The 24,525-nt window shown below is 40.5% G+C and overlaps 1 protein-coding gene across 1 annotated transcript in view; it reads left to right on the forward strand.

Moving 5' to 3' along the window:
* The window catches only part of NEGR1 (neuronal growth regulator 1), a gene marked incomplete at its 5' end in the record, with an annotated part of 1,111,620 nt that overhangs the window by 825,917 nt on the left and 261,178 nt on the right, over positions 1 to 24,525 (forward strand). Inside the window, 1 exon segment of the mRNA XM_036754187.1 lies at positions 18,646 to 18,766. Coding sequence (XP_036610082.1) covers positions 18,646 to 18,766 — 121 coding nt within the window.

The following is a 24,525-nucleotide window of genomic DNA, read 5'->3' on the forward strand; positions in this document are numbered from 1 at the left end:
AGTCCCTTCATGTTTTAGGTATGCAATCTGAGATTCTGAAAAGATAGCTCTCTTGTCTGAGATGATGCATCTCTGTTGGAATTTGGATTTGGATTTGAGGCATCATGGGTAGGACTTTAATAGGTAGAGAACAGAAAAGGAGAGCAAATTGAAGTGATGAAAAAAGACTTTAAACCATATAAATTCATGTTGTTATTAGTGTAATGGCAGTTTGACACATGTCTTGACACCTAAAATGGCATTACCACAGGAAGACACTATGGGGATTGACTCCTGAAAGATTGGAGACCTGTAGCACTCATGGAATTTTGTGTTGCTCTACCCTGGGGTTAGGAATTGTCTTTTGTATTGACTGCATGAACTATCTGCATTGTTTTAACTGCCCAACTCAGCACAGCTTTGACTTTTCTTTTGGTCAGGAATGCAGCAAAAGGCCCCAACTATGCTCAATTAGACAGTCTCAAAGACAAAGTTAGTTTCAGTAATGCAGCCAATGGAAAAGGGCTGCTCCTAAGCCCACAGTGAGCCAATGTGCACTCAAGTGCTTGTCCTCAAGTCTCCTAGAAGCAGGTTCTTCCAGCATCATCCACATTAGTGACACCACTTCATGATAACCAAGCATGTGCCAAACTCCCATCACACTAGTAATATCATTGATATGATCTGTCTGCCTGAGTTTGATCTGATCCTAAATTAGTGTCAAGAAACATGAGGGCATCGAAGTGGGGGATGAACACTCATGGGTCAGAAAGGAGCCATCAAAAAATGAGAGATTATCCTGAGAGGAAGCAGAAAATCACTCAGAGAAGCAGATACCAGCATGGAAATTTGAGGAAAAGACCAATTTTAAGAATTCTTATCATATGGAGAGGAAGAACATATCACCATTACTGGTCTGGGGAGAAAATGGAGTGGGAATTGGAAATAAATCAGGGAATAAGACTCCTCTGCTTACCAGATCACAACTTTAGAGCTGGAAGGAACCTCAGAGAAAGTCTGGTCCAACTCCTTCATTCTACTGACAAGGAATGTGAGACCCAGGAAGAATATGAGTTGTCCAAGGTCATATAGGTATTATCAGTTCATACAAATCCTCCCAGGTTTCTCTGAATTCCTTGTATTTGTCATTTCTTACTGCACAATAGCACTATCACATTTATATGCTAGTGACTCTATATCAGTGACTCCACTATTACTGGGTCCCTGTATAATTTTGAGTTCAAGTTCAGAGGGATTTAGCTCCACATAAGCTGTTTAGCTTCTTTAAAATCTCATTTCTCCAAGACTATCTAATAATTGGAAGAGGAGTTATGGCCTACATTGGTGGATGTTCAAACCACAGAAATCACAAACTCTTGAAGAAGCATTGAAATAATGAGATAAGTATCTACAAGAATGGCATACCAGGATAGCCATTCACATTTAGCTCCTCGGCCCCTATCATGGCTCTGCACAGAGGAAGTTAAAGAAAATAAAATGACGTATTGTCTTTCTTGTTTATTGGCATTTGGCTGGGTTGCTCTGATGTTTCAGTAGCAAGATATTCTGAATAAAGAATTAGATGAATTAAAACATCAAAGTACATTTCCTGCCTTCACCCGGATGCTCAACAGATTGGGTGACTTTTGTACAATGGAATGCCCCAAACTGAACACAACACACTAGATCTGATCTGAACAGGACAGTGTATACCAGACTGTTGTCTCCTCGGTTGTATGAACTCTGCTTCGAGGCAGCATAAAATATCTTTGTCTCAATTCAGTTCAACGAGCATACAGAATCTGCTCCACACAGGGAACCATACTGTTTGTGGGAATGAAAATGGTGCTTCCTTTTTAAGGAACTGACATTCTTCAGGGTGATGACAGCAATAGTCACTCTAGGATTTTCAGGTCAGCTCTCCAGGAACAGATGGGAAGGTGATGCTTTTACCCGTGAATAAATAGTCCTGAGATTATTGGATGATGATGGGTGACATCTAATTACTTTTATTTTCTCTGCTGGACTGGGTAGAGCCCTGTCCTAGCTCTACTAGCTTCTTCTGAAGAGCTGGGAAACATCTAGAAACATCAGGAAAGGACTGGGTGACATGGGGTCTCTTGTTTGTCAGTCAAAACTTTTCATTTCATGACCTACTATCAGATTGCCTTTGCCATTGGGAGGGACCTCTTCCCCATTCCCTTATCAAATCCCTTTTAAAAAGGTGGCGGTTCCTTTTTGTAAAACACCCTTGGTCTAATTGTGTGCCTTCTGAAAGATTACAGCTCTCCTAGTTTCATTGATTTCTTTAGGGCACAGAATTTGGACATTAATGTGTGCTCTCTCTCTGTCTCTCTGTCTCTGTCTCTCTCTCTCTCTCTCTTTCTCTTCTGCTCCCTCCCTTTTCCTTCCTCCCTCCTTCTCTATCTCCAATTTTACAGCTTCTATTTCTTTATTACTTAGGTTAATAAGATCTTATGATCATAGGTTTAGAATTTGAAGGGTTCCAGCTATTCTTTTAATATTTGTCTTGGTTTTTTTTACTGCTGTATCACCTCTCCCCCCAATATATCCTTTCTCCCCCTAAATAAAAATCATCTTTTGTAATATTTTTTAATAAAGAAAAAGAAATAGTTAAGTAAATGTGATAGATACCTCAATCAAATATGATAGCATGTACAGTGTTTCATGAAGCAGGCACTAGGGAGTGCTTAGAGCTTGGTCAGACATAGAAGACACCAACATCATCCACTGAATCATGGGCCATTGCCAATCATCTTGACTTTTGTCTTGCCACTGGACTTGGATGGCTCTGAGGCTGAGGACTTTGCACAACTCTGCCTCACTTAAATCCATTTCATTCACAAGTCATCACCCTGCGATGTCATGGGTCCTCTTGGAAACGAAGAACACTCAACAACAATGAGTTTCATGACCAAGCTTGCTCATCATAATTACATACTATTCCGTTTCAATTTTGTTCGTGGTGATGGTGTCCATTTCATTCACATTGTTGTAGTCTTTGGGGAAGAGCATCTAGGTGGCTCAGTGGCTAGAGTGCCGGCCCTAAAGTCAGGGGAACCTAAGTTCAAATCCTGTCTCAGACACTTACTTACCTGTGTCACCCTGGGCAGGTCACTTAATCGTGTCTGCATCAGTTCCTCAACTGTAAAATGAACTGAAGGAAATGCCACACCACTCCAGTATCTTCGTCAAGAAAAGCCCCAAAATGGGGTCAATGGAGAATCAGACAGGACTGAAATGACTCACCAATAAGAAGTCTTCGTGTATGGTGTTTTAATGGTTCTTCTTACATCATTTTGAATCAGATCATATAGGTATTACCATGACTCTCTGTATTATTTATACTTCTTACGGTGCATTAATATTCTATGCTATCAACAGACCATAATGTTTTTAGACATTCCCTAGACAATGGGGATCTATTTTGTTTCCTATTCTTTGTTACTATAAAAAGAACCTTCTATAAATATTTCAGAGTATTGTCTTTGACCTCCCAGGGGTATGTGTCTAGCATCAAACTTGGATTTTTCAAATGATAGAAAAAGATACTTGTCTATTCCCTGGAAAAAGGCATGAGAGATGTGATTATAGTGAATAAATGACATGGTCCTAGTGTCTAATTGGGTAAAAATAAATCTGTGAAACTGGGGAAAAATTCCATATGGAGCTAAAGCCCTCAGTATGTGGGAGCTTGTTGCCTCAAAAAATATGGAAAAATAGAAATGATGCCAGATACAAGTTCACTTCTTTATTAGGGAATTGGTGTGAATAATTTGGGAATCTTTCATCTCTAAATCACTTTTATTCTCATTCTGCCAGATGATCAGTATACCCTCACTGGCATTTTTCAGGGGTTAAAACTGTACTAACCCATTATACATTTTATGTTTGTCTCTATTATTCTTCTGGATTCTTCTCTTTCTCTTGAAGCATTCTCCATGAATGGAATTGATTTTTTCAGTATATATACAAGGATTCCCTCCATGAAGCCTTTGCCTTTTTTTTAACTAACTGAGAAATAATAAAGATTTTAAAGATAATTATTTGGAAAACTGTTGAAAGCTATAGAGCTCCACTGAAATAAATAACCTATTCAGTCACCAAGAAATCTGAAGTGATTGTTTTGCAGAGAGAGGGCAGAAGTCAGCACAGCCCAGAGCTTTCCAGATGCCTTAAGACAGATCACTAGGGGAAACAGACCCTGAAGCCAAGAGAAACAGGCAAAGGGAGGAGAAATCCCTGCAATCCTGTACCCATCTCTGGCTAGCTAAGGTTTTATTTCTGTCTTCTTTAAGATAATTTATCGCATGTATATAACATGTATGTGGGTATAGTTATATACCTGTGTTTATATATGTATGTTTATATATTTATGCATGCCTATATACATACATAGAAAAGGAGTTAGAGGGTAGAGAGAGACAAAGGCAGAGACAGAAAGAGAGAGAAAAAGTAGAAGGAGGAGGAGAGAGGAGAGATAGAAGGGAGTAAACAGGGATAGGAATGCTCACTGGATCTGTGATTTTACTGGTATAGATTTCCTCCAGGTGAGGAAACTCTCTCCACCAATAGAGATCACCATGATCCATAAACCTCTAATCTTATAGAGAAACCTGGAGTATGGAGGGGTTTAGTTACTTGCCCAGGGTCACATAGCCAGTATATGTCAGAAATAGGACTTGAAGCTGGCCATTCCTAGCTGCGAGGCCAATTCTCCATCCACTCTGCTAAGCACTTCTCTGTCTCTTTCTCTCTCTTTCACTCTGTCTCTGTCTCTCTGTCTTTGTCTCTGCCTCTCTCTATCCACCTGTCTCAGTCTCTCTGTCTCTGCCTCTGTCTGTCTCTCTCTCTCTCTCTCTCTCTCTCTCTCTATTTCTCTCTCTCTCTCTCTCTCTCTCTCTCTCACTCACTCTCTCTCTCTCTCCCTCTCTCTCACTCTCTCCCCCTCCCTCTCCCTCCCTCCCCCCCACATATTTATTCGTGGGTGTATTATATTACCTCTATCTGTATATCTTGTATTATACATGCATACTGTATATATGTATTTTGAGAGTGTGAATACCTCACATACACACACACACACACACACACACACACACACACACAGATCCTATAATCTCACTTCTGTGCCTGGCTTCCTCTTTGTGCTAAAAGCTCTTTCTCTGATGGTCTTTGTCATTATTCCACAACAAGATCGTGGACTCAGTGGGAGCTTGATCAATACCAGTTGACTGATTCACACAGTATACCATTAGGAATATTTTCTCCCCATGAGAAAATATATCAAGAATAATTCTAATAGCCTGAAAGGTAATCTACAAAAAGGTATTTGGAATATTCCAACATTTGGGGAACTTAGTAAAACAAATAGTTCTTACCTCAGGAAACTGGTAGCAACTTCAATATGAGAAGAATTAATTCATGTGCTTATGGATTTTTAAGTGTTTGCACCGAAGGGCAATCTTACTGACAAAACTGTACGTGGATGGCATGGTGATGCTTTCAAAGGAGTAGGGCTGCTTGTGGATAGGCACGGCTCCGCAGTCCTCAAAAGCAGAGGCTTGCTGGAATTTCCCAGACTCTGTCTGTTGAATCCAAGTCAATCAAATGAAGGTTGAATTTCAGCATGACTGACAGGGAGTGGAGAGATCAGATCACAAACTGTTTCTTCAGAAACAAGTTTTCTGGGAATAGCTTAGAAAACACTGGACCATTTAATTCTTATTGATACAGTTGATGGCCCAATAAATCCCAAACATATTTTCCAGTGAATGCGTCACTGGAGTGAGCATTTGTGAACCAAAAGGGGACCAACCATCATGGAATCAGACTTGGAAGAGGTCCTAGTCGCCTTGTAGTCCAACTCATACACGCAAGGGAATTCCCACTAGAACCTACCTCAAAAATTGTTTTCTAGGTTCTTCTCAAAGGCCCCCAAGGAGGGAGACCCCCACCTCCTCTCAAGGTTGCCCATTAGAGGGGAGCCCACTTCCTCTCAAACCTGCCCCTTTGGGAGCTACTGCCTCTTGAGGCTGTCCACTCTCTTCCTGTTCTATCTTTGGAAAACTCAAGTTGTTATAAAATATTTCCTGACTTCAAGCCTAAATTCACCTCTTTGAAGCTTCTACTCATGATAGAACCAGGGTTCTACCCTCTGAGAATAACTACACCAAGTCTGGTCCATCTTTCACATGACAAACATCAGATCCTTGAAGGTGCCCATCACATTCCCAGTGAATCTTCTCTTCTCTGGGCCATGTTATAGGAAAAAGAAAGTGTGGTTTCATGGAGAGATCACTGGACTGGGAGCCAAGAAGAACCTAGGCTTGAATCATATATTAGCTATTCAATTCTAGGCATGTCATGTAATCTGTTTTTGGCCTGAATTTCCTCATTTTAAAAAAGTGGGGGATAGGATTCAATGGCTTCTGAGTTCCCCTGAGAAACCACATGCAAATCACTTGTGCTATCTTGCTCTCCGTTTACTAATCTGTAAAGATTAGACTGTTGTTCAGTCATTTCAGTCATGTCTGACTTTTTCTGGCCCCATTTGGGATTTTCTTAGCAAAGATACTGGGGTGGTTTGCTATTTACTTCTCTAGCTCATTTTACAGATGAAGCAACTGAGACAAACAGTCTCAGTTTGCCCAGAGTCACAGAGCTAGTAAGTGTCTGAGGATGGATTTGATGAGTCTTCCCCATTCCAAGCCCAGTGTTCTCTCCACTGCACCATCTACCTGCCCCTGAAGTTTATAGATGCCTCTAAATCTGAGATGCTATAAAACTGTACCTTATGATTACATTTCAGGCAATCAGGATATATTGGGCTCCTTCAAAGACCAGAGGATTTTAAAGCTGAACAGGAATTTACAAGTCATCTAATCTAATCCCACTTTAAAAAACCACAGGAAACTGAAGCCCAGAGAGGATAAAAGACTTTGCCAAAGTGTCGCAGCTAATATGGGCAAGATTCAAGTCTAGTTCTGGTTTCAAAGTCCAAAGTCCCTATTACTGGGGTTGATGGAAATATCTTCAAAATTCAAAAGCAATGGATTCTTGTAGTAACATTATGTAATTAATTTTCAGTGTGAAATATAGATGTGTGTATGTGTGTGTGTGTGTGTGTGTATTTCATGTCAAAGAGCTCTCATTTTCTGGAGAAGGCATACATGTGGACAGATGCAACTTTTTGAAGATTATTGTATATGTGTTTATGCATGTGTGTGCATGTTCATGTGTTTGTGTATACATATCTATGTGTGTGCATGTGTGTGTATATATGTATACATGTGCACGCGTGCACACACACACACATGCACATCTTTTCTTTTTTGTACTGGCTCCTTAACTATTGCCATCAAAATTTCCAAATCTCTTAACCCTTAAAAAATGAAATGAAATAAATCAAATCAAATACATGCCTACCCCTACCATTGTCTGAAGCCATCATCCTACATCCCCTCCCTTTCTCAGCTGAACTCTTGGGTTGGGGGGAAGCAGTCTAATCTTGGGGACTCCACTTCTGCTCATTCTTCTCATCAATCCTTTGACAACCTGGTTTCCAAATTAATCCCTTAAAGGACACTAATTGCTCCAAAGTTGCCAATGATCTCTTAATTGCCAAATCTGAAGGTCTTATCTCAGTCCTCCTCTTTCTTTACCTTTCTCTCTCCTCTCTGGGTTTTCAAGACACTGATCTCCTTTGGTTCTCCTCTAAATGACCACTCTTTTCCAGTCTCCTTTGCTGGATCATCATCTCCCAAATTGTGGCTATTCCCCAAGAGTCTGTTCCTGTTTACTTTTCTTTGCTTCCTTCCTTGTTGATCTCAGTTTCCGTGGGTTAAATAATTATTTCAATGTAGATAACTGTAGTTATATGTATCTAACCCCATCTCTCTCCTGAGCTTCTTTCCTACCAATTACCTATTGGACATTTCAAACAAATTTCCAGAAAGATCACAAATTCAAGTCTATTACTTTTTTCCATTATCTTTCCTTTGATAGCCTTCTATATTCTAAGCTTTTTTTTCCATAAAAGGCAACAAAATTTTTCCAGCCTCCAGGGTCCACAACCTGAGAGATTTTACTGTTCCACAGTTCACATATCGAATCAGTTGCCAACCCTACCATTTCTACCTTTACAACATTTTATATATTCAATCCAATCCAATAAACATTCTTAAGATCCTATTATGTGTCAGGCACTGTAGTAAGTGTTCAGAATATAATTAATAAAAAGAAAGACAGGTCTTACCACTTACAATGTAGTAAGGGGGATCCCATGTACAGAGGCAGGCAAGAAAGCAGGAAGAGGGAGAGCGAGGGGACAGAATGGTACCCAGGATGGAGACATCTTGTTCTGTGAATTAAAGTCACATGGAATGGCAGGTACAGAGTAGATGCATGCATCTGACCCCTTCCCTCCATTCAGACAATGAACCACCTTAGTTCATCTTTTCATCATCCTTCATCTAAATTACTGAAATAAATTGCTGAATGGCCACCCTACCATCAGTCCGATCCATCCTCCAAGCAGATGCTAAAGTGATTTTTCTTAATAAAGGGTTTAACCAGAGCACTCCCCTAATTGATAAACTCCATTGGTTCCCTATTGTTTTGAGGATAAAATCCAAAATTTTGTTCATCCGAGCCACTAAAGCAATTTCCAACCTGTTCACAACCAATCTTTTCAGCCTGATTGTGTATCAGCTACTTCTTGTTCTTTGCCACAAAATCAAAATGGCCTTTTTCTGTCTTTCACACATGACCCTCTGTCTCCCATATTCTCAACTTTGCTCATAATTCATTCTCTATTTGCCTCTCTCTTGTACAATCCCCTCTTCCTTCAAGAACCAGTTCAAGCTCCACCTTCTACATCAAACCTTCTCTGATTCTCCCTTCCCAAACTACTAAGGCCCTCACTCCATAACTACCTCATATTTATTTGTACCTATTCCCTTTATACTTATTCAATATTGATATTGATATGGGTATTTATGTAAGTAAAGCAGCATAGAGTATGGGGCTTTGAGTCAGGGGAGAGATGTAGCTTCAGGTCCTGGAGCCAAGGACAAGTCATGCATCTGCTCTCTGCCTCGTACATTGTCCTAGGGCTTGTCTCCTTTGGGGAGGGGAGCCTGCTGTGGTGCAAAGAATAGTCAGAAGACCTGATTTCAAATCCTGATTGGCCACTTCTATCAGCCTGACCTTGTGCAAATCTTTTCACTCCTCAACACTTAAGTCTTCTCACCTGTAAAAAGGTGGGGTTTTACCAGACAACCCACACTACCCCGCCCCCTGCCAGTCCCTGCAGATCTGAATCTATGACATAAAGCTGCTTTTGCCTATGGGGAAGACCTGAATGGCGGACTATATTTTCTGGTTCCATCACAACACTAAACACAGCAGGAGTTCCAAGCTCTTGGTTTGGTCCATTGTCCTCTCAGATACTAAAAAGTTAAACAAGTCCATTAAGGTGAAATTTACAAGTAAATTTCCAGTTCTTGATTGCTTTTTATCCAAAAGATAGAATCAATTTCAGTTTCTGGTTAATTTAATTGGCCTGCATCAACCAGAAATCTTCCCTCGACCCCATCATACAGGGAGTTCCACAATACTCTGTCTTCCTAACACCCACTTAGAGGTTGGGGCATGCCAGGCATGCTCAGTCACCACGGTTGAACCCAATTCTTTTCCGTCAAGGGCAATGAGAAGCCAAGTAGGAGGCCTACCATTTGTGCATATCAAAGGAGATTAACTTGATTAACAACATTACAGAAGGCAGTTCTGTGGAAGGAATTCTGGGAGATCAGAGAACAATGATGAAAGACTGTTTTAATCAACTTGTACCCTGGTGGGGGTTAATGAAGCAGGAAGAGCAGCAGACCAGTTTCTACTGCTTTAACTTAAGAGTCACCATGGCTCCCAATTCTTAAAAGGGAAATGAATCTATGATATGCTAATAAACTCTAAAGGTTCATGAGTAGAATTCTGGAGGCTGCCTAGGAATACTGGAGAGAGTGCTGACCTTGTCATTAAAAAGACCTGAGGTAAAATCCTGCCTTTGACACTTACTAGCTGTATATCCATAGGAACGTCACAGAAAATTTAAGAGGCTCAGTTTCTTCAGGTGTATAATGGGTATACAATAGCTACCATACCTGTTATGCAATATTGCTCTGTGGCTCAAATGCCATATCACAGCTAAAGAACTCTACTTTGTTGAAATTACTCTGAATATGACTGGTCATTACCATTAGTAGTAGTGGTAACAAAAGGGGAGCTTGAAATTCTTCAACAATTCCTTAAAACCTCAACCTCCCCTTTAAAATTTGTTCTGTGGTTCACTATGAAGAATACGTATAGACAAATGTTTGGAAAATAAAGAAGGTCATTCAGCAGAGCTTTAGAGCTTGGCTTTTTAGCAGCTTGACTTCACACATTTGGCTGGTCCCCAAACTGGGTGCTTTGAGGTAGCACTCAATACGTCTCTAAGGGAGAAATTAATCCACAGTACATAATTCCTTTATTTTCCCTTATAATTGAGCATGTCCCATTCTGAGAGATATATGAAACCAATTCCAACCCCCTATTTTAAGTAGAACCACAATGTTTTCCCACCCAGTCCCCAAAAGCAAAGTGTTCATTAAATCATTAACATCATTATTGAAATATATTGGCTGTCAAGATTCTGAACTCAAAACCTACTTCTATCTCTGTGAGACTGGTTGTGTAACCAACAGACCTCTGTCATCCTTCCCCATGGCAAGATGTTGTCTGAGTACAACTCCAGGTCCAGATCTATCATGTGAAAATCAGCCATCCAATCGACAACATTTATTATGTACTACTATGTGTTAGACATTGTCCTAGGTCTCGGGAATACAATGAATTAAATAATCCCCACTCATAAGGAGCTTATATTCAAACAAGGGAAACAACAAATACACATAAATATATGCTGCATAAATATTTTACCTGAGCAGCTAGAAATAAAGACAGTGAAATACAAGAGCATGTGAGAGGGTGACTACTCTCTGTTGGAGATGGGTCTCCCTCAGAATATGGCATCCAAAGGCACATGTCTTAAGAGACTACAATTAGCAAAGACCATCTGGCATGATAGAAGAAGAAAGAGTCCACCTTGGCACCACCTGAAGTCATGTGTCAGGCACGTGGGACCCTGGGCAAGTCACAACCACACAATGGCCCCTGAAAATGTTCTGGAACTATCAGAGAGCTGAATTTCTTCTTCATCTTTTTATGTCAAAGTCCTAGCACAGTGCTGGGTACATAGTAAGTGCCCAATAATTCCTTGTCAAGCTGTTTAATTGGCATTAGTAGAGGAGAGTTCCCAAGTGAGAGTCCTCCATCCTAAAGAAATCACCAAGAGCTAGATACTAAGGGCTTCTTTTGTAGCATATATTCTGAAAAGGGATGCTTGCATGCTCCCCATTCAAACGCTAAGTAAATGCACTTTTTTTGCAAAAGAACTTTTTGCTTCAGTTCAGTAAGGGGGGCATTTTCTTTCCTGAGATCCTCCCCACTGGGCTCTCTGCCTGATTCATGGGACCAAAATATAGCCACCTGGAATAAAGTCTTCAAATACAATTATGGAAAATCGCAAGCCACTAAAAGTGAGCCACCAAGCAGCTGTCTCAGAGGCAGCAGATTCATGACATCCTAATCAAGGGGTTTTTTGTTAGCCTGCCTTGGCCATCAGAGGATGATGAGGGGTTCATCATTGATCACTACTCCCCAAGGCTGGTGGAGGGTCCTCACAAGTGTTCCTTCTCAGCTCCCAGGACTTTACACGGAGGACCAAAGAAGTGGAGGAAGGTCTTTGTGGCTATTGTCAAGAAACTAAAAAACTGCATCTGGATTGGGCTCGTTGGGTGCCAAGTTGCAAAGGCTCTGTCGCCAGCACCTGCAGAGCCCGGAGTTTTGGCTGAAGAACCCTTAATTATCTCCATCCCGAAATGACTGGCTTAACAACGAAAGGAAATAATCCCGCTGAGCAAACGAAAAGAGAAGGACCGTCTTTTATCACACAGGTGTTCAATACCTCTCGTTGACCCTTTCATTGCTGGCTCAGCCCGACATCTGTTTTGTTAGCTTTGGTACATCTGCCTAATAACGTTCTGATGAAATCAACACCATTGTCCCCGTGAAATTACCTTAGTTCTACACCGTATAAAACTCCCTTCTCACCTGCCATAGGGCACTCAAATTGCAGCTTCGAGCATTCTACAATCTGGTTGAAAAGATGCCACTGACCTCCGGAGTTGATGGGGCTTAACCAGCCACATTCTCTGCTGCTCTAGTGCTATTGATGGAAGGGTTATATGATCAGGAAGAGAAGAAAAAATAGCATCTGGAAAAGGAATGTAGATTTAAAGCTGGAAAAGCCATAATTTTACAGACAAAGAAACTGAGACTGAAAGGCCAAGTGACTTGCCAAGGGTCACATGGCTAATATGTATCTGGGATAAGATTTGAAATCTGTTCTTCCTGACTCCAAACCCAACACTCTATGCACTGGTGGCTTTGGGGAAAATGTCCATAATGAATCAAAGTACATCACTGTAGACTGGGTTCATGTTTTAAAGGCTATGTTTTAACTGTAAATAATTTTGATAAAAAATCTCACACAATCTTGGTTTATTGTATTTTATTAATTAATTATATATTTATTAATTAATTATAAATTAATTAATTATAAAATATGTACATACAACTATATATTATATACATGTATTATATATATACACATATCAAATATGAAATGTGTTATAGACAAATAGAGCTGTGTGGTCTACATATTACACAATTCTATTAGTCAGCAACATATATGAATAATATAAAATATATTTCCATTATTCTATGACATATATGTATTTAACTACTATGGCTTAAATTTAATTTAGCTAGGCAGAAGTTCTATTTATTGAATACTAAATAATTGAGTGGAGATACACCTACACCACAAAACAATCAAACTTACCGAGGTTTGATTATCTTAGTAAGTTAATACTAATTCATATGGCGCCATAGTGATTGGACCCATGATCTCACTGGAATGAACATTTTCTCCAAAGGTACCATTGGTTAGTCAGTCTATCAACAAATAATCATTTATTAAATGCCTACTATATACCAGACACTATTCAGCGTTTTGGATTCCAGATGGCAACCCATTCCTACCATCTCAACCTGCATAATTCATGTCTTTATGCCTCTATAAACATTCCAGACAATGGGAACCCTCCTCTGTGTCTCTTTTCCAGTAGGGGCAGCTGAACAAAATAAGTGAAGGGCAAGTTCTGTCCCCATAGGATAATGGATTGGATGAAATCTTTCTTGAACTTAACCTTGATGTTACATTGGCTTCCCTGTGCACAGGCCAATGCCAGTTGAACCATAGCCTTGACTTGTAAGCTTCTACAACAATCTCTCTGGCACTGGAGCAGGTCAGGAATAGGGCCCAGTACTCACTCCCTGAAAAACATATGGAGAATAGTGACTTTGGAATTTAGAATTTCAATCCTTCCATGTATCTGCATCCATGAAATCAAAGCCACATCGTTAGGCCTGCATTAACTGCTGGTGCATTCCCATCCCAGGCTATCTTGTGTCTTCACAGAACATGCTGTCTCTCCCTTAAAATTTAGCCTTCTTGAGGGCAGGGAGTTTTTTTTATATTTTTGTCCCTCTCCCCAATATTTAGCATAGTGCCTAGCACACAGTGGGTGTTTAATAAATGCTTGTTGATCGATTGATCACAATTCCTTGTTGCCCTATTAATCACCTCCAATTCCTGCTCTACTTTTTTTTAATCATACACCTCCCCTAATTCTCTCATAACTCATGGCCCTACTAAGCACCTTGGGTCTTTGACAGCCTCTGAAATATTAATGTTTTATATATTTTTTGTAAAATGTAACCTTTAATTTGATTTCTGTAATGCTTTAGTTCCTTTCTGTAGGATATAAACTCCTAGAGGTCAGGAACTATTTCCTTTCTGTTTTTTCTATCCCCAGGGCCTAGCATAGTGCCTGGCACATATTAAGCATTTAATCGGAATGTTTCTTGTTTCACCTGTATAAAGTTTTGGGCTTCCTCGTTCCAACTCACTTTGATGGGTCAGGGCTCCCAGAGCAAGGCTCATGGCTAGAAATGTCATCCTGAGAGATTGTAAAGTGTGCCTGGAAGGCTTGGATATGCCTTTTCCCATGCCTTCTGCTACAGTCTCGATACTCATGTGTTCCCTCCACTGCCAGTCATGCTTATATTTAGTCTCTACCTTATGTCATCAAGACCTTCCAGTGATTAGCACCTGAACACCATCAAACAATTATCATACATTAGCTCTTACAAAGGGATATTTACTTTGAAGATATAGGAAAAACAGCAGTTTCAAAGAATTTCTCCCAGTACTCTGGGGTCATACTCTCTCATCCTTCACCTCCCTTCCAGTAAGGAGTGCTTGGTACAAAGCATCGCCACCAGCCCCCACCAAGTTCACATTCAAATCCAGCATAGCCCAAGGATGAGTCTCTATGTCCACCATAGCTGTACTGAGCCAAGCAGGTCATTTTTCAAGGCTCCTACCACCATCTTCTCTTCATCAGCTCCCATGGCTGAGTTGTCACCTCCATGCTGATGATTCCCATATCTACCTAACCAGCCTTAACTTCTCCGCTGTCCTCTAGGCTCCCATCTCCACCTGGCTTTCCAACATCTCAGACTAGAAGTCCAGGAGACATCTTATATTAAACATTTTCCAAAACAGAACTTATTATGTTTCCCCCTAAAACCTCTCCTCGCTACCATCCCCGTTACTGCAGAAAGCAAAAGCATCCTCCCAGTCCCTCAGACTGAGAAGTTAGGAGTCAGCGTGGATTCCTCACTACCTAGCACCCCTCCCATATCCAGTCTGTTACCAATCAATTTTGCCTACTTAACATCTCTTCTCTCCTCTGCTACTGTCCCTGTCTCCTCACACCTGGGCTCTAGCAATAGCGGGCTGGTGGATCTGCCAACCTCAGATCTCTCTCCACTACAATTCATCATCTATTCGGTCACCAAAGTGAGCTTCCTAAAGGGCAGGTCTGACCATGAACCTATTTAATAAGCTCCAATGGCCCCCTGTTACCTCCAAGGTCAAACATAATATTTGCTCTTTTCCATTCAAAGTCCTAACCTGACTTCCCCTTGACTTTTCCATCATCTTATACCTAACACCCTGTGGGGTGCTCTGACATCCAGGGGCTCTTGGACTTGCTGTTCCTTGCACAAGATCCTCAATCTCCCAAATCCAGGCTTTTGCACTGCTATCCCCCATTCATGGAATATCCTCCCTCATCATCTCTTCCACTCTGGCTTTCTGTTAGTCCTAGCTAAAATCTTACCTCCTAAGAGAAACCTTTCCTGATCCTCCCTCCCAATGCCTTCCCATCTCCAATTTATCCAGAAAATATCTTGTTTGTACATAGTTGCTGGCATGCTTTAGACTGCAAGCCCTTTGAGGGCAGGGACTATCTTTTGCCTTTCTTTTTATCCCCAGTATTTAGCATATGTAGTACCTGGCACAGAGTAGGCACTTAATTGATACATATTGACTGACCAAGTGACCTTACCTGTACTCGAGTTCCATTAAATCCTAGAATAAACTCTAGTTCTTAGGCTCCTAGCCCTTACCATTTCAACCTTTCAAAGTTTCTTAGGTCATTGGGATCTCCAGCACTTCTTCATCTAAAAGCAAGAGGAAAATAAATGACAGCAAGGAGATGTCCTCACAGGACACAGAATGACAGACCTGGTGAGCAGTGAAGCATCAGGTGAAAGGAGCCTGATGAGGCCTCTTGCACAACCTCTCTCACTACAGCTGGGTCTAGTGCTGTCTAACTCATTCCATTTCAGGTGTAAGGGGTCAGAAGTCACTCCTCCAGCCAGAGGCTTACGACATTTTTCCTTCCTCACTCGAACAGAGAGAGGCAGAAAAGCCATGAAAGCTCACTTTGGTCAGTTAGTGTCTTTTGTAACACATCCCAGTTCTGTCTCAGCAACCCCTCAAAAGCTGTCTCTTTACCATGTGGTGAAAGGACCAAAGCCAACTGTAGCAGATCTGCCCATGTTCCAAAGTCCCCACAGGGTAATGACTTGTCAGTCAAACTGCATGTGCTCCCTAGGACCTATGAGGACAGGCCCTCCTCGATGGCCATTACATTTGAATCTAATTTGTGTTCTTTGGACGTCCCTTACATGTGACGACAGCCCCGATGTCCACGATCTATCCCTGGTGGCCAGATTTTGTCTCTTTCACTGCCTTATTAGTCTCCTATGTTTTATTTCATTCAGATTTGCAGCTGAAACCTCTCTAGATGTGAAATCCCCTTTATAATATGTGAGCTCCTGCAGAGCAGGGACTGTCTAGATTTCTGTGTGTATCCCCATTGTTTCACAGTGACTTGTATATATTCAATACTGAACACATGCTTTTTCATCCCTTCATTCATTCAGCCAATCCTTGGTTCATTCATTCACAAGGTGCTTTTAAAGAGTGGATTCGATTTCCATTTCAGTTCATCATACTTGCCTTTTCAGACAATGTCAACTTCATGGTTTTGTTTGTAGCGAGTCATGGTACTCTTGACAATATGAAGTAATTAAACTAACCAGGCTATCAATAGAAACTTGGAATGGATATTTTGTTGCAAGTGGTTATTGCATCTTCAATAATAGCTAGAAATCATAAAACAGTTATAGCCTTTTTGTGTGATTGGGAAAAAGATGTGTGAAAGGGAGAAATTACCCTTCTAGAATTCATGGGACTCTAAAATTTAAAAAGAATTGAAATTAAGAGTCACTGAGAGAACAACAGAGAGGGAGAATAAAGGATGTGAACATATAGAAACAGAGGACAGACAAAAGGATGAAAAAGAAATAGCATGGAAAGTTTAACATCACCCAACTAACCAATCAATTACTCAATAAGCATTAAGCTCCTAAGGTTTGCCAGGAATTGAGTATTCAAAGAAAATAAAAGAAAGATAGCTGTCCCCTTAGCTTACATATATCCAAGGCAGCATAGGATGCTAGAAAGATCACTAGCCCTGGAATCAGAAGACCTGAATTCAAATTCCATCTTTGTCTCCTGTTGCCTTGGTGACTTTGAAGATGTGACAATATCCTGTGGCCCAAGTTTCCATATTGAATCAATGATAGGATTTTACCGAATGGCCTCTGAGATCCATTCCAGCTTTAAATATATTGTCCTGTTTTTTCTGACTCTATAATTAGAGAATGGAATGAGAAAAAAGGTGCACTGGATACAAAGAAGGAGTAAAGCTTAGTCAAAGAGAAGCCCTTGAGTTCCATTGCTGTCATCATGATGTCAAGAGAAGGCAAGGACAGTTCATGGACTGTGTCAAGAGAAGGCAAGGACAGTTCATGGACTGTTTCAACGACCCCTCGTGGGGAGTTCCTAGGGAGGAAAGGATGAGTTGTCTGAGCTGTCATGGATCAGCCACCATCTGTATCACTGTAGAGAGTCTGAACATTAATGCAGTTGTAAGTCTGTTGGAGTATTTGACTGATTGAAAGGGGGAGACTGCATATGCACCGTCTGCTCATAGGTCTTGTGTGTATTTAGCAACAACCAAATAATATCAAGGTCATTGTTGGGGGAAAATAGTTAATATTATGTGGAGGTATTTGGGGCTTTGTTTTAGTGAATTTTAGGAACACACGAAATATTTTAAATAGAAAATACAAAAGCGATTTCTAATTTGTTTTAATCCTACTTTTTCACTCTTAACCCTTTTAGATCTGCAATTCTGCATTATTTTTCACTTTGTTCTAAAAAGGAATTTAATTATATCCTTCCCCCCTTTGAGAGCTTCCCCTTTGCCCTCACCTCAGCAACAATTCAAACCCCTGCTGTGGAGAAAAGAAATATAAAAGAAGTATGGATGTGGTATAACTTAGGAGCAACGTACCTACCTTCATGGAATCTGATGACCCATCAACAGTCTGCCTCACATTAAAGGCCACATCCTGTTGGAAGAACGCTTATGCTGCTCTTCTGTCTCAACATTTTCTACATATAGAAGGAGCATTGTACCCCATGGTGTTTTATGACTTCCTAAAGACATCCTAAAGAGATCCAGATCACTTGGCTATTTTTAGATCCCCAACATGTCTAACTAAGTCCTTTGCCTAAGGAGGATAATCCCCTAGAGTGTCGACCTCCGCCTTGTTTTATTAGTAGTGTTGGTGGCGTTCACACGTTTTTAGGATAGGATTTTTTTTCCCAAGAAGAAAGACACATTATAAAGTGTTTGTCTGGTACACTCCTCACACTCTCTCCTCCCTGCCTCCATCTCACTTCTTAAAAGGGAGAGGAAAATGGATTACCTTTACATTGCACTCCCAGGAAACATCTATTTGCTGTTCAACTTGAAAAATGCAGCTGAAAATGACTGGTTTTGTATTAGCAACATAAAACACAGAAAATGTGATGTATTAGCCCATCAGGTATAAGATTACTTTGAATATAGAAAGAATAAAAATATATATGTGCGATATTTCTGCAGTTGATTTTGTTGCTTACAAATACTTTCTTTTTTTTTTCTCCCCCAGTTGCTCCCACAATCCAGGAAATCAAATCCGGCACAGTGGCCCCTGGACGCAGCGGATTGATAAGGTGTGAAGGTGCTGGTGTGCCACCTCCAGCCTTCGAGTGGTACAAAGGAGAGAAGAAGTAAGAACTTGAGGCTTTTTATTGAGATCTGAGATCGTTGAGTTGAGGTTTTTGTGTTTATGAGACACTAAGTTGTTTCTTAAATCGGGTGGGTGCCACTTGTAGGCAGGTTGGTGTAGCCCTACCTGGGCCCCATAGTGGGAGGCTAAGGAACCTTATATCAGAAAGAAATGTCCAGTTTTGTTTCTAAGATAGTAATAATGATTGTCAAATTACAATTTCAGGTGCATTTATATTTTTACCTCCTTTCCGAATCTATACTCTTAGATATTCTCACAAATGCCCATATATGCATGAGAAGTAACTAATAAATAAGACACTTGAAAAAAAATAGTAAATGAGACATTTGGAACACCTGACATTAAATCCCTTCTAAATTCTATCTCCCCCTCTCCCTGTCTCTCTGTCTCAGCGTCTCTCTCTGTCTTGTGTCTATCCATGTTGCTCTGTTTCTTTATGTCTCTGTCTGTCTCTCTCCCTGTGATTTTAAAGGCATAATTACCTTCTACTTAATAAAATCCTTCATCCAATGCAGATCAGGACCTGTTCCCCAATTTACAAAATAACTGCCTTGTAGGGAGGGGGGAACTCAGATTAAGTAAAATGAGGAGGGCTATAAAGACCATGTGCTCCAAAGGGAGGATTTGAACCCAAGTCTTTCTCACTCTAAATGGATCTACTATAATGCACTACAATATAAACTAATCAATTGTTCAGTCATTTAATGACCATTTTTAAAGTGCCTACTGTGTGGCAATTTGCTGTTGAGATAAATATTAATACTACTGTTAGGACTCCTCCTCTTCCTTCTCCTCCTCCTTCTCCTACTAAGCCTTTATTAAGCACCTGATCCTTGTTCTCGTAAAGCTTCAATTCTAACATGAGAAATGAATAAATATATGTGTGTGCAGAATAAACATAAATGAAAGAGAGACAAAGTAGTTCCATATGGTTAATTGAGAGAGTCAGGAAAAATATAAAAGGTGGTACTTCAAATAAAACAATAAAAAGTACCCTTGACTTTGTTAAACACATTTTTATTGCTGTCTTTTGTTTGTATATTGCCAAAATACCTCCAAATGCCCTTGGACCACTGTAATGGCAAGCACAGTGGGACTTTTTGTTTTGCTCTTTTTTCTTTCGAAATTCTAGTGCTTCTCAGCACTTAGGCAATCAAGTGCCTTTGATTGAATCTTGCCTTCCTTTCAATCAAGAGTCTTTGATTGAATCAAAAGTCTTTGATGACCTACTTAAGTCACAAGAAAGCCTAAGTCACATGAGTTTGAGTCATATGGTTGTGACACCTTCTGTGGGATGACTTTGAAGAAGTGCATATATACTCTGAGGTTAGCATTTTGCATTGGGGGGCTCACTCATTGGAAGAGCATTCCTGTGATTTCACCAGAAGAGACTCTGGGTAGCCCTTAAGGAGCTCCCCAGCTTTGAAAACACATATTGGTGCTTCTCCCTGTGGTAACTATGTATGTATTTCTATGGACAGACAGAAGCCCCATCTGCGGATTTGTGTTATTTTCGCTGTTTATATAATTTCTTCTTGTAATTTCTATTTTGTTTTCTTTGAAGTTCAGGGTGCTGACTTTTTCTCCTGAACTAAGTCAATAACGTATGTATGTTTAATTCAAGTGAGATTGTAAATTCCTTAAAGTTGCTTTCCTTAGAAAAGCAGATCAAAGAACCTGTGCTAGCAGCCTTCCTGTATCCTGGCTTTGTTGGTCTTACACCTCCACAGCAGCTGCTAGTAGCATTGTTGTTAAAACCACCCCCCTCCCAGAGAACTTTACCACATCACAAAGATTATTTTTAAAGAAAGAAAAGAAGAGAAAGAAGGGGGAAAATCAGCAAAACTCTGCAATACACTGAAGAAGTCTGAAAACTAATACAGTTTTCTACATAGGGGGAAATAACATGCAAACAAGATATATACAAGATAAATTGGAATCAAGAGTTTATTATTTTGTGGCCATTCTTTCCACTTATACTTTTGTAATCACTTTCTATATTGTTCTTTTGGTTTTTCCTACTTCACTTTTCATAAGTTAATGTAAGTCTATCCAGGCTTCTCTGTGTTCAGCATATACATTTTTTCTTAAAATACTTTAACATTCCATTACATTCATGTTCTGCAGTATGTTTAAACATTCCCCAATGGATGGGCATCTAATTGGTTTGGGGGTCTTTGAAGCCACAAAAGGTCTTTTAAGACGTAATTTGTAGTGTATGGGAACTTTCTTCTTATCAATGACCTCCTTGGAGTATGTGCATCATACTGAAATCTGGGATCAATGATATGGGTAATAACACAGTATTTGCATAATACCACCCACACATTAGCAAACCCATCTTCCTAAAAACCCCCTAATGTTGACTCTTCCCATTTTTTTGTCATATTTGCCAGTCTCCTAGGTATGAGCAGAAACCTTAGAATTGTTTTGATTTGTTGTTTTCTTATTATTAACAATTTGGACCATTCTTTCATATGGTGGTCAATAGTTAGTCTTTCTCCTTTAAGAATTATTGGCTCGTATTTTTACCGCTAAGCTATTGGAAATACCCTTGACTTTGTCAATATGATTTCAATGCAATTTTAAAATAGCAAACAAACCACAATTTAGCTCTTCCCTCCTTCACTAAAATCTTATTCCAATAGCTCATCGTGAATTCTTAAAAATCATGAGGATGCAATATAAACTTTAGCTGGTTCCTTGAGGCTGAAAAGGTTTCAGCATGGACTTGGTGATGGATTTTTTGACTGTTGGCTGAGGTCAGGCCTAGATAAGTTATGAGAGGCTCAGACGCAAGGTGATAACGTTTTGGGGGCACAACTGTTCTTGAAGGTTAATTGCCAAGGTTTCCATGGGTTACAATTTCTGCGTTATTGAAAAGAGCAGCCATATCATCAACATCGCAGACAACTGGAGTATTGAAGAATCCCCTTTGTAGTAACCGTTTTGTGTGGCAGCTGGTGGAGTAGTGGACAGAGCGGGAAGCTCAGAGTCAGGGAGACTTGATTCAATTCCTACCTCAAAAGGATTGTACAGATCTGTAAAATGGACATTATAGTGGTACCTACCTCACAAGGTGGAAGATAAAAGGAGATCACATGCACAAAGAGCTATTGAAATGTTAGCTATCGTGGTCATCAGCAGCATACCTAAAGGAGACACCTCAAAGACGAATCATCACGATCACCATCATCATCATCACCATCCTCATCATCCTCATCATCATCCTCATCATCATCACCATCACCATCATCATCATCATCATCACCATCACCATCATCATCATCACCATCATCATCCTCATCATCATCATCGTCATCATCATCAGCTTATGGTGGAATACGGTCATCATAAGATGATGATGACGGTGATTTTCAAGTACTCTGTTGGCTTTACTTGCCTAGTAAAGAACCAGCTGCACAGCATTGTCGTGGCTCTCAGGAATTCGTGATAAGGTACTGGAATAAGACTGGAGTGAAAGATGAAAAGGTGAAATTATGATTTATTTCCTATTTTAAAATTGCACAGAAAACTTATTGAGAAAATCAAGGGAGTTTCCAGTATTTTAGCAATGAAAAATATGAGCAAATAATTCTTAAAATTTCTTAAAAGACTATTGATGATGATGTGAAAGAATGGTCCAAATCATCATCGTCGTCATCATCATCATCAATCTATAATTAAAATATAAAGCATAATCTGTACTAATGTATGAAACACTTTAAAGTTTACAAAGTACTTTAAAACATTATCTCATTTCAGAGGAGGAAACTGAGGCCCGGAGAGGTCAAGTGATGGTTGTTAGTCTGGATGGAGATAATCCAGAGCTACTGGGAGGGCTTCTCTAGTCAGTGTAAGAGCAGCTGAAGAAGTTTGGACAATGTCTCAGCTCCCCCATCTGTAAAATGGGGATGATGGCACCTATCCCCCAGGGTTGTTGTCAGGATTAATTAAGACAATATACATCAAATGCTGCAAACAGAAAAGTGAATGTAAATGTTGATAATGATAGTGGTGATGATGAGGTTGAGGATGATGATGATGATGATGGTGATGGTGATGAGGATGATGGTGATGATGATGGTGATGAGGATGAGGATAATGGTGATGGTGATGGTGATGAGGATGATGGTGATGATGATGAGGATGAGGATGGTGGTGATGATGGTGATGGCGATGAGGATGAGGATGAGGATGATGATGGTGATGGTGATGAGGATGATGGTGATGATGATGAGGATGATAATGATGGTGATGATGATGATGGTGATGATGATGAGGATGAGGATGATGATGATGATGGTGATGATGATGATGAGGATGATGGTGATGATGGTGATGGTGATGGTGATGATGATGGTGATGGTGATGATGATGATGATGATGGTGATGATGATGATGATGGTGATGGTGATGATGATGGTGATGGTGATGATGGTGATGATGGTGATGGTGATGATGATGGTGATGATGATGCTATGATGATGATGATGATGATGGTGATGGTGATGATGATGATGATGGTGATGGTGATGATGGTGATGATGGTGGTGATGAGGATGAGGATGATGAGGATGATGGTGATGGTGATGATGATGATGCTGCTGAGGATGATGATGATGAGGATGATGATGGTGATGATGATGATGGTGATGATGGTGAGGATGAGGATGATGAGGATGATGATGATGGTGATGATGATGGTGATGGTGATGGTGGTGGTGATGGTGATGGTGATGATGATGGTGATGGTGGTGGTGATGGTGATGGTGATGGTGATGGTGATGGTGATGGTGATGGTGATGGTGGTGGTGGTGGTGGTGATGGTGATGATGATGTCTGGGTGCTCTTCAAAAACAGCTGTGCCATTCATGCCCTCCTCAGATTTTTTTAAACCAAATCTTCAAGCACGACAGTGCTTAGACGAGATGACATGGAAAAAAGGAGAGACTATTTTGCCTTCAAAATGGAGATGTAGAATGTATGTGTTCCAGGGAGTCCCACGGGCAAGGATCCATCTATGTTTTGCAACATGAGACTGCAGTGTTTGATGCAGAAGACTCAATCACCAAGTGATTACCGTGTGCCAGGCATTGTAGATAAATGAGCAAATGCTAAAGGAAGGATTTACCCTATGGAGATAGGCCCCTGCTCCATCTTGTTCACTAATCTGAGGCTGACAGTGAAACCAAGGGATGTGTTTTGAAGGGTATTCAAGTTAGTTTGATCCATAGAGTCTTCATAGAATGCTTTCTGTATATGAGACACTGTACTGGGTGCTGGAAATTACAAAGACAAAAATAAAACAAGCCCTACCCTCAAGCAGCTCACCTTTTACTTGGGGCAAGGGGAGCACTTTGGTAGTTTGATACAGCAAGTACACACAAACAGAGACAGATTAAGGCAAAGTCCTTTCAGGAGGGGATAGACATGAACAATGGGGTGGGGGTAGAGGTGGGGGTGAGTGATCAGAACACACTGTAGGTGGAAGGCAGAACCTAAGTTGTACCAAAGCTTGGCTCTTGCCACTTCCTTCAAGAGGCCGACTCAGTTTTTCCTCACTCTGCTTCTCCAAATACCTCCCCCAACCTCCATCCATTGGATGTTCAGTGAGTTTGTCTGTATCTTGTCCTTACATGTCTAAAGGCAGTACTTTTCTCCCTTTTGCACCCCTAGCACCAAGCACAGTGCCTGGCACAGAGCTGCTTGCTCTTTTGTGGATTGATTGATCCTCTG

Source organism: Trichosurus vulpecula, chromosome 4 (genome assembly GCF_011100635.1).
Source record: "Trichosurus vulpecula isolate mTriVul1 chromosome 4, mTriVul1.pri, whole genome shotgun sequence".
Taxonomy (NCBI): Eukaryota; Metazoa; Chordata; class Mammalia; order Diprotodontia; family Phalangeridae; genus Trichosurus; species Trichosurus vulpecula.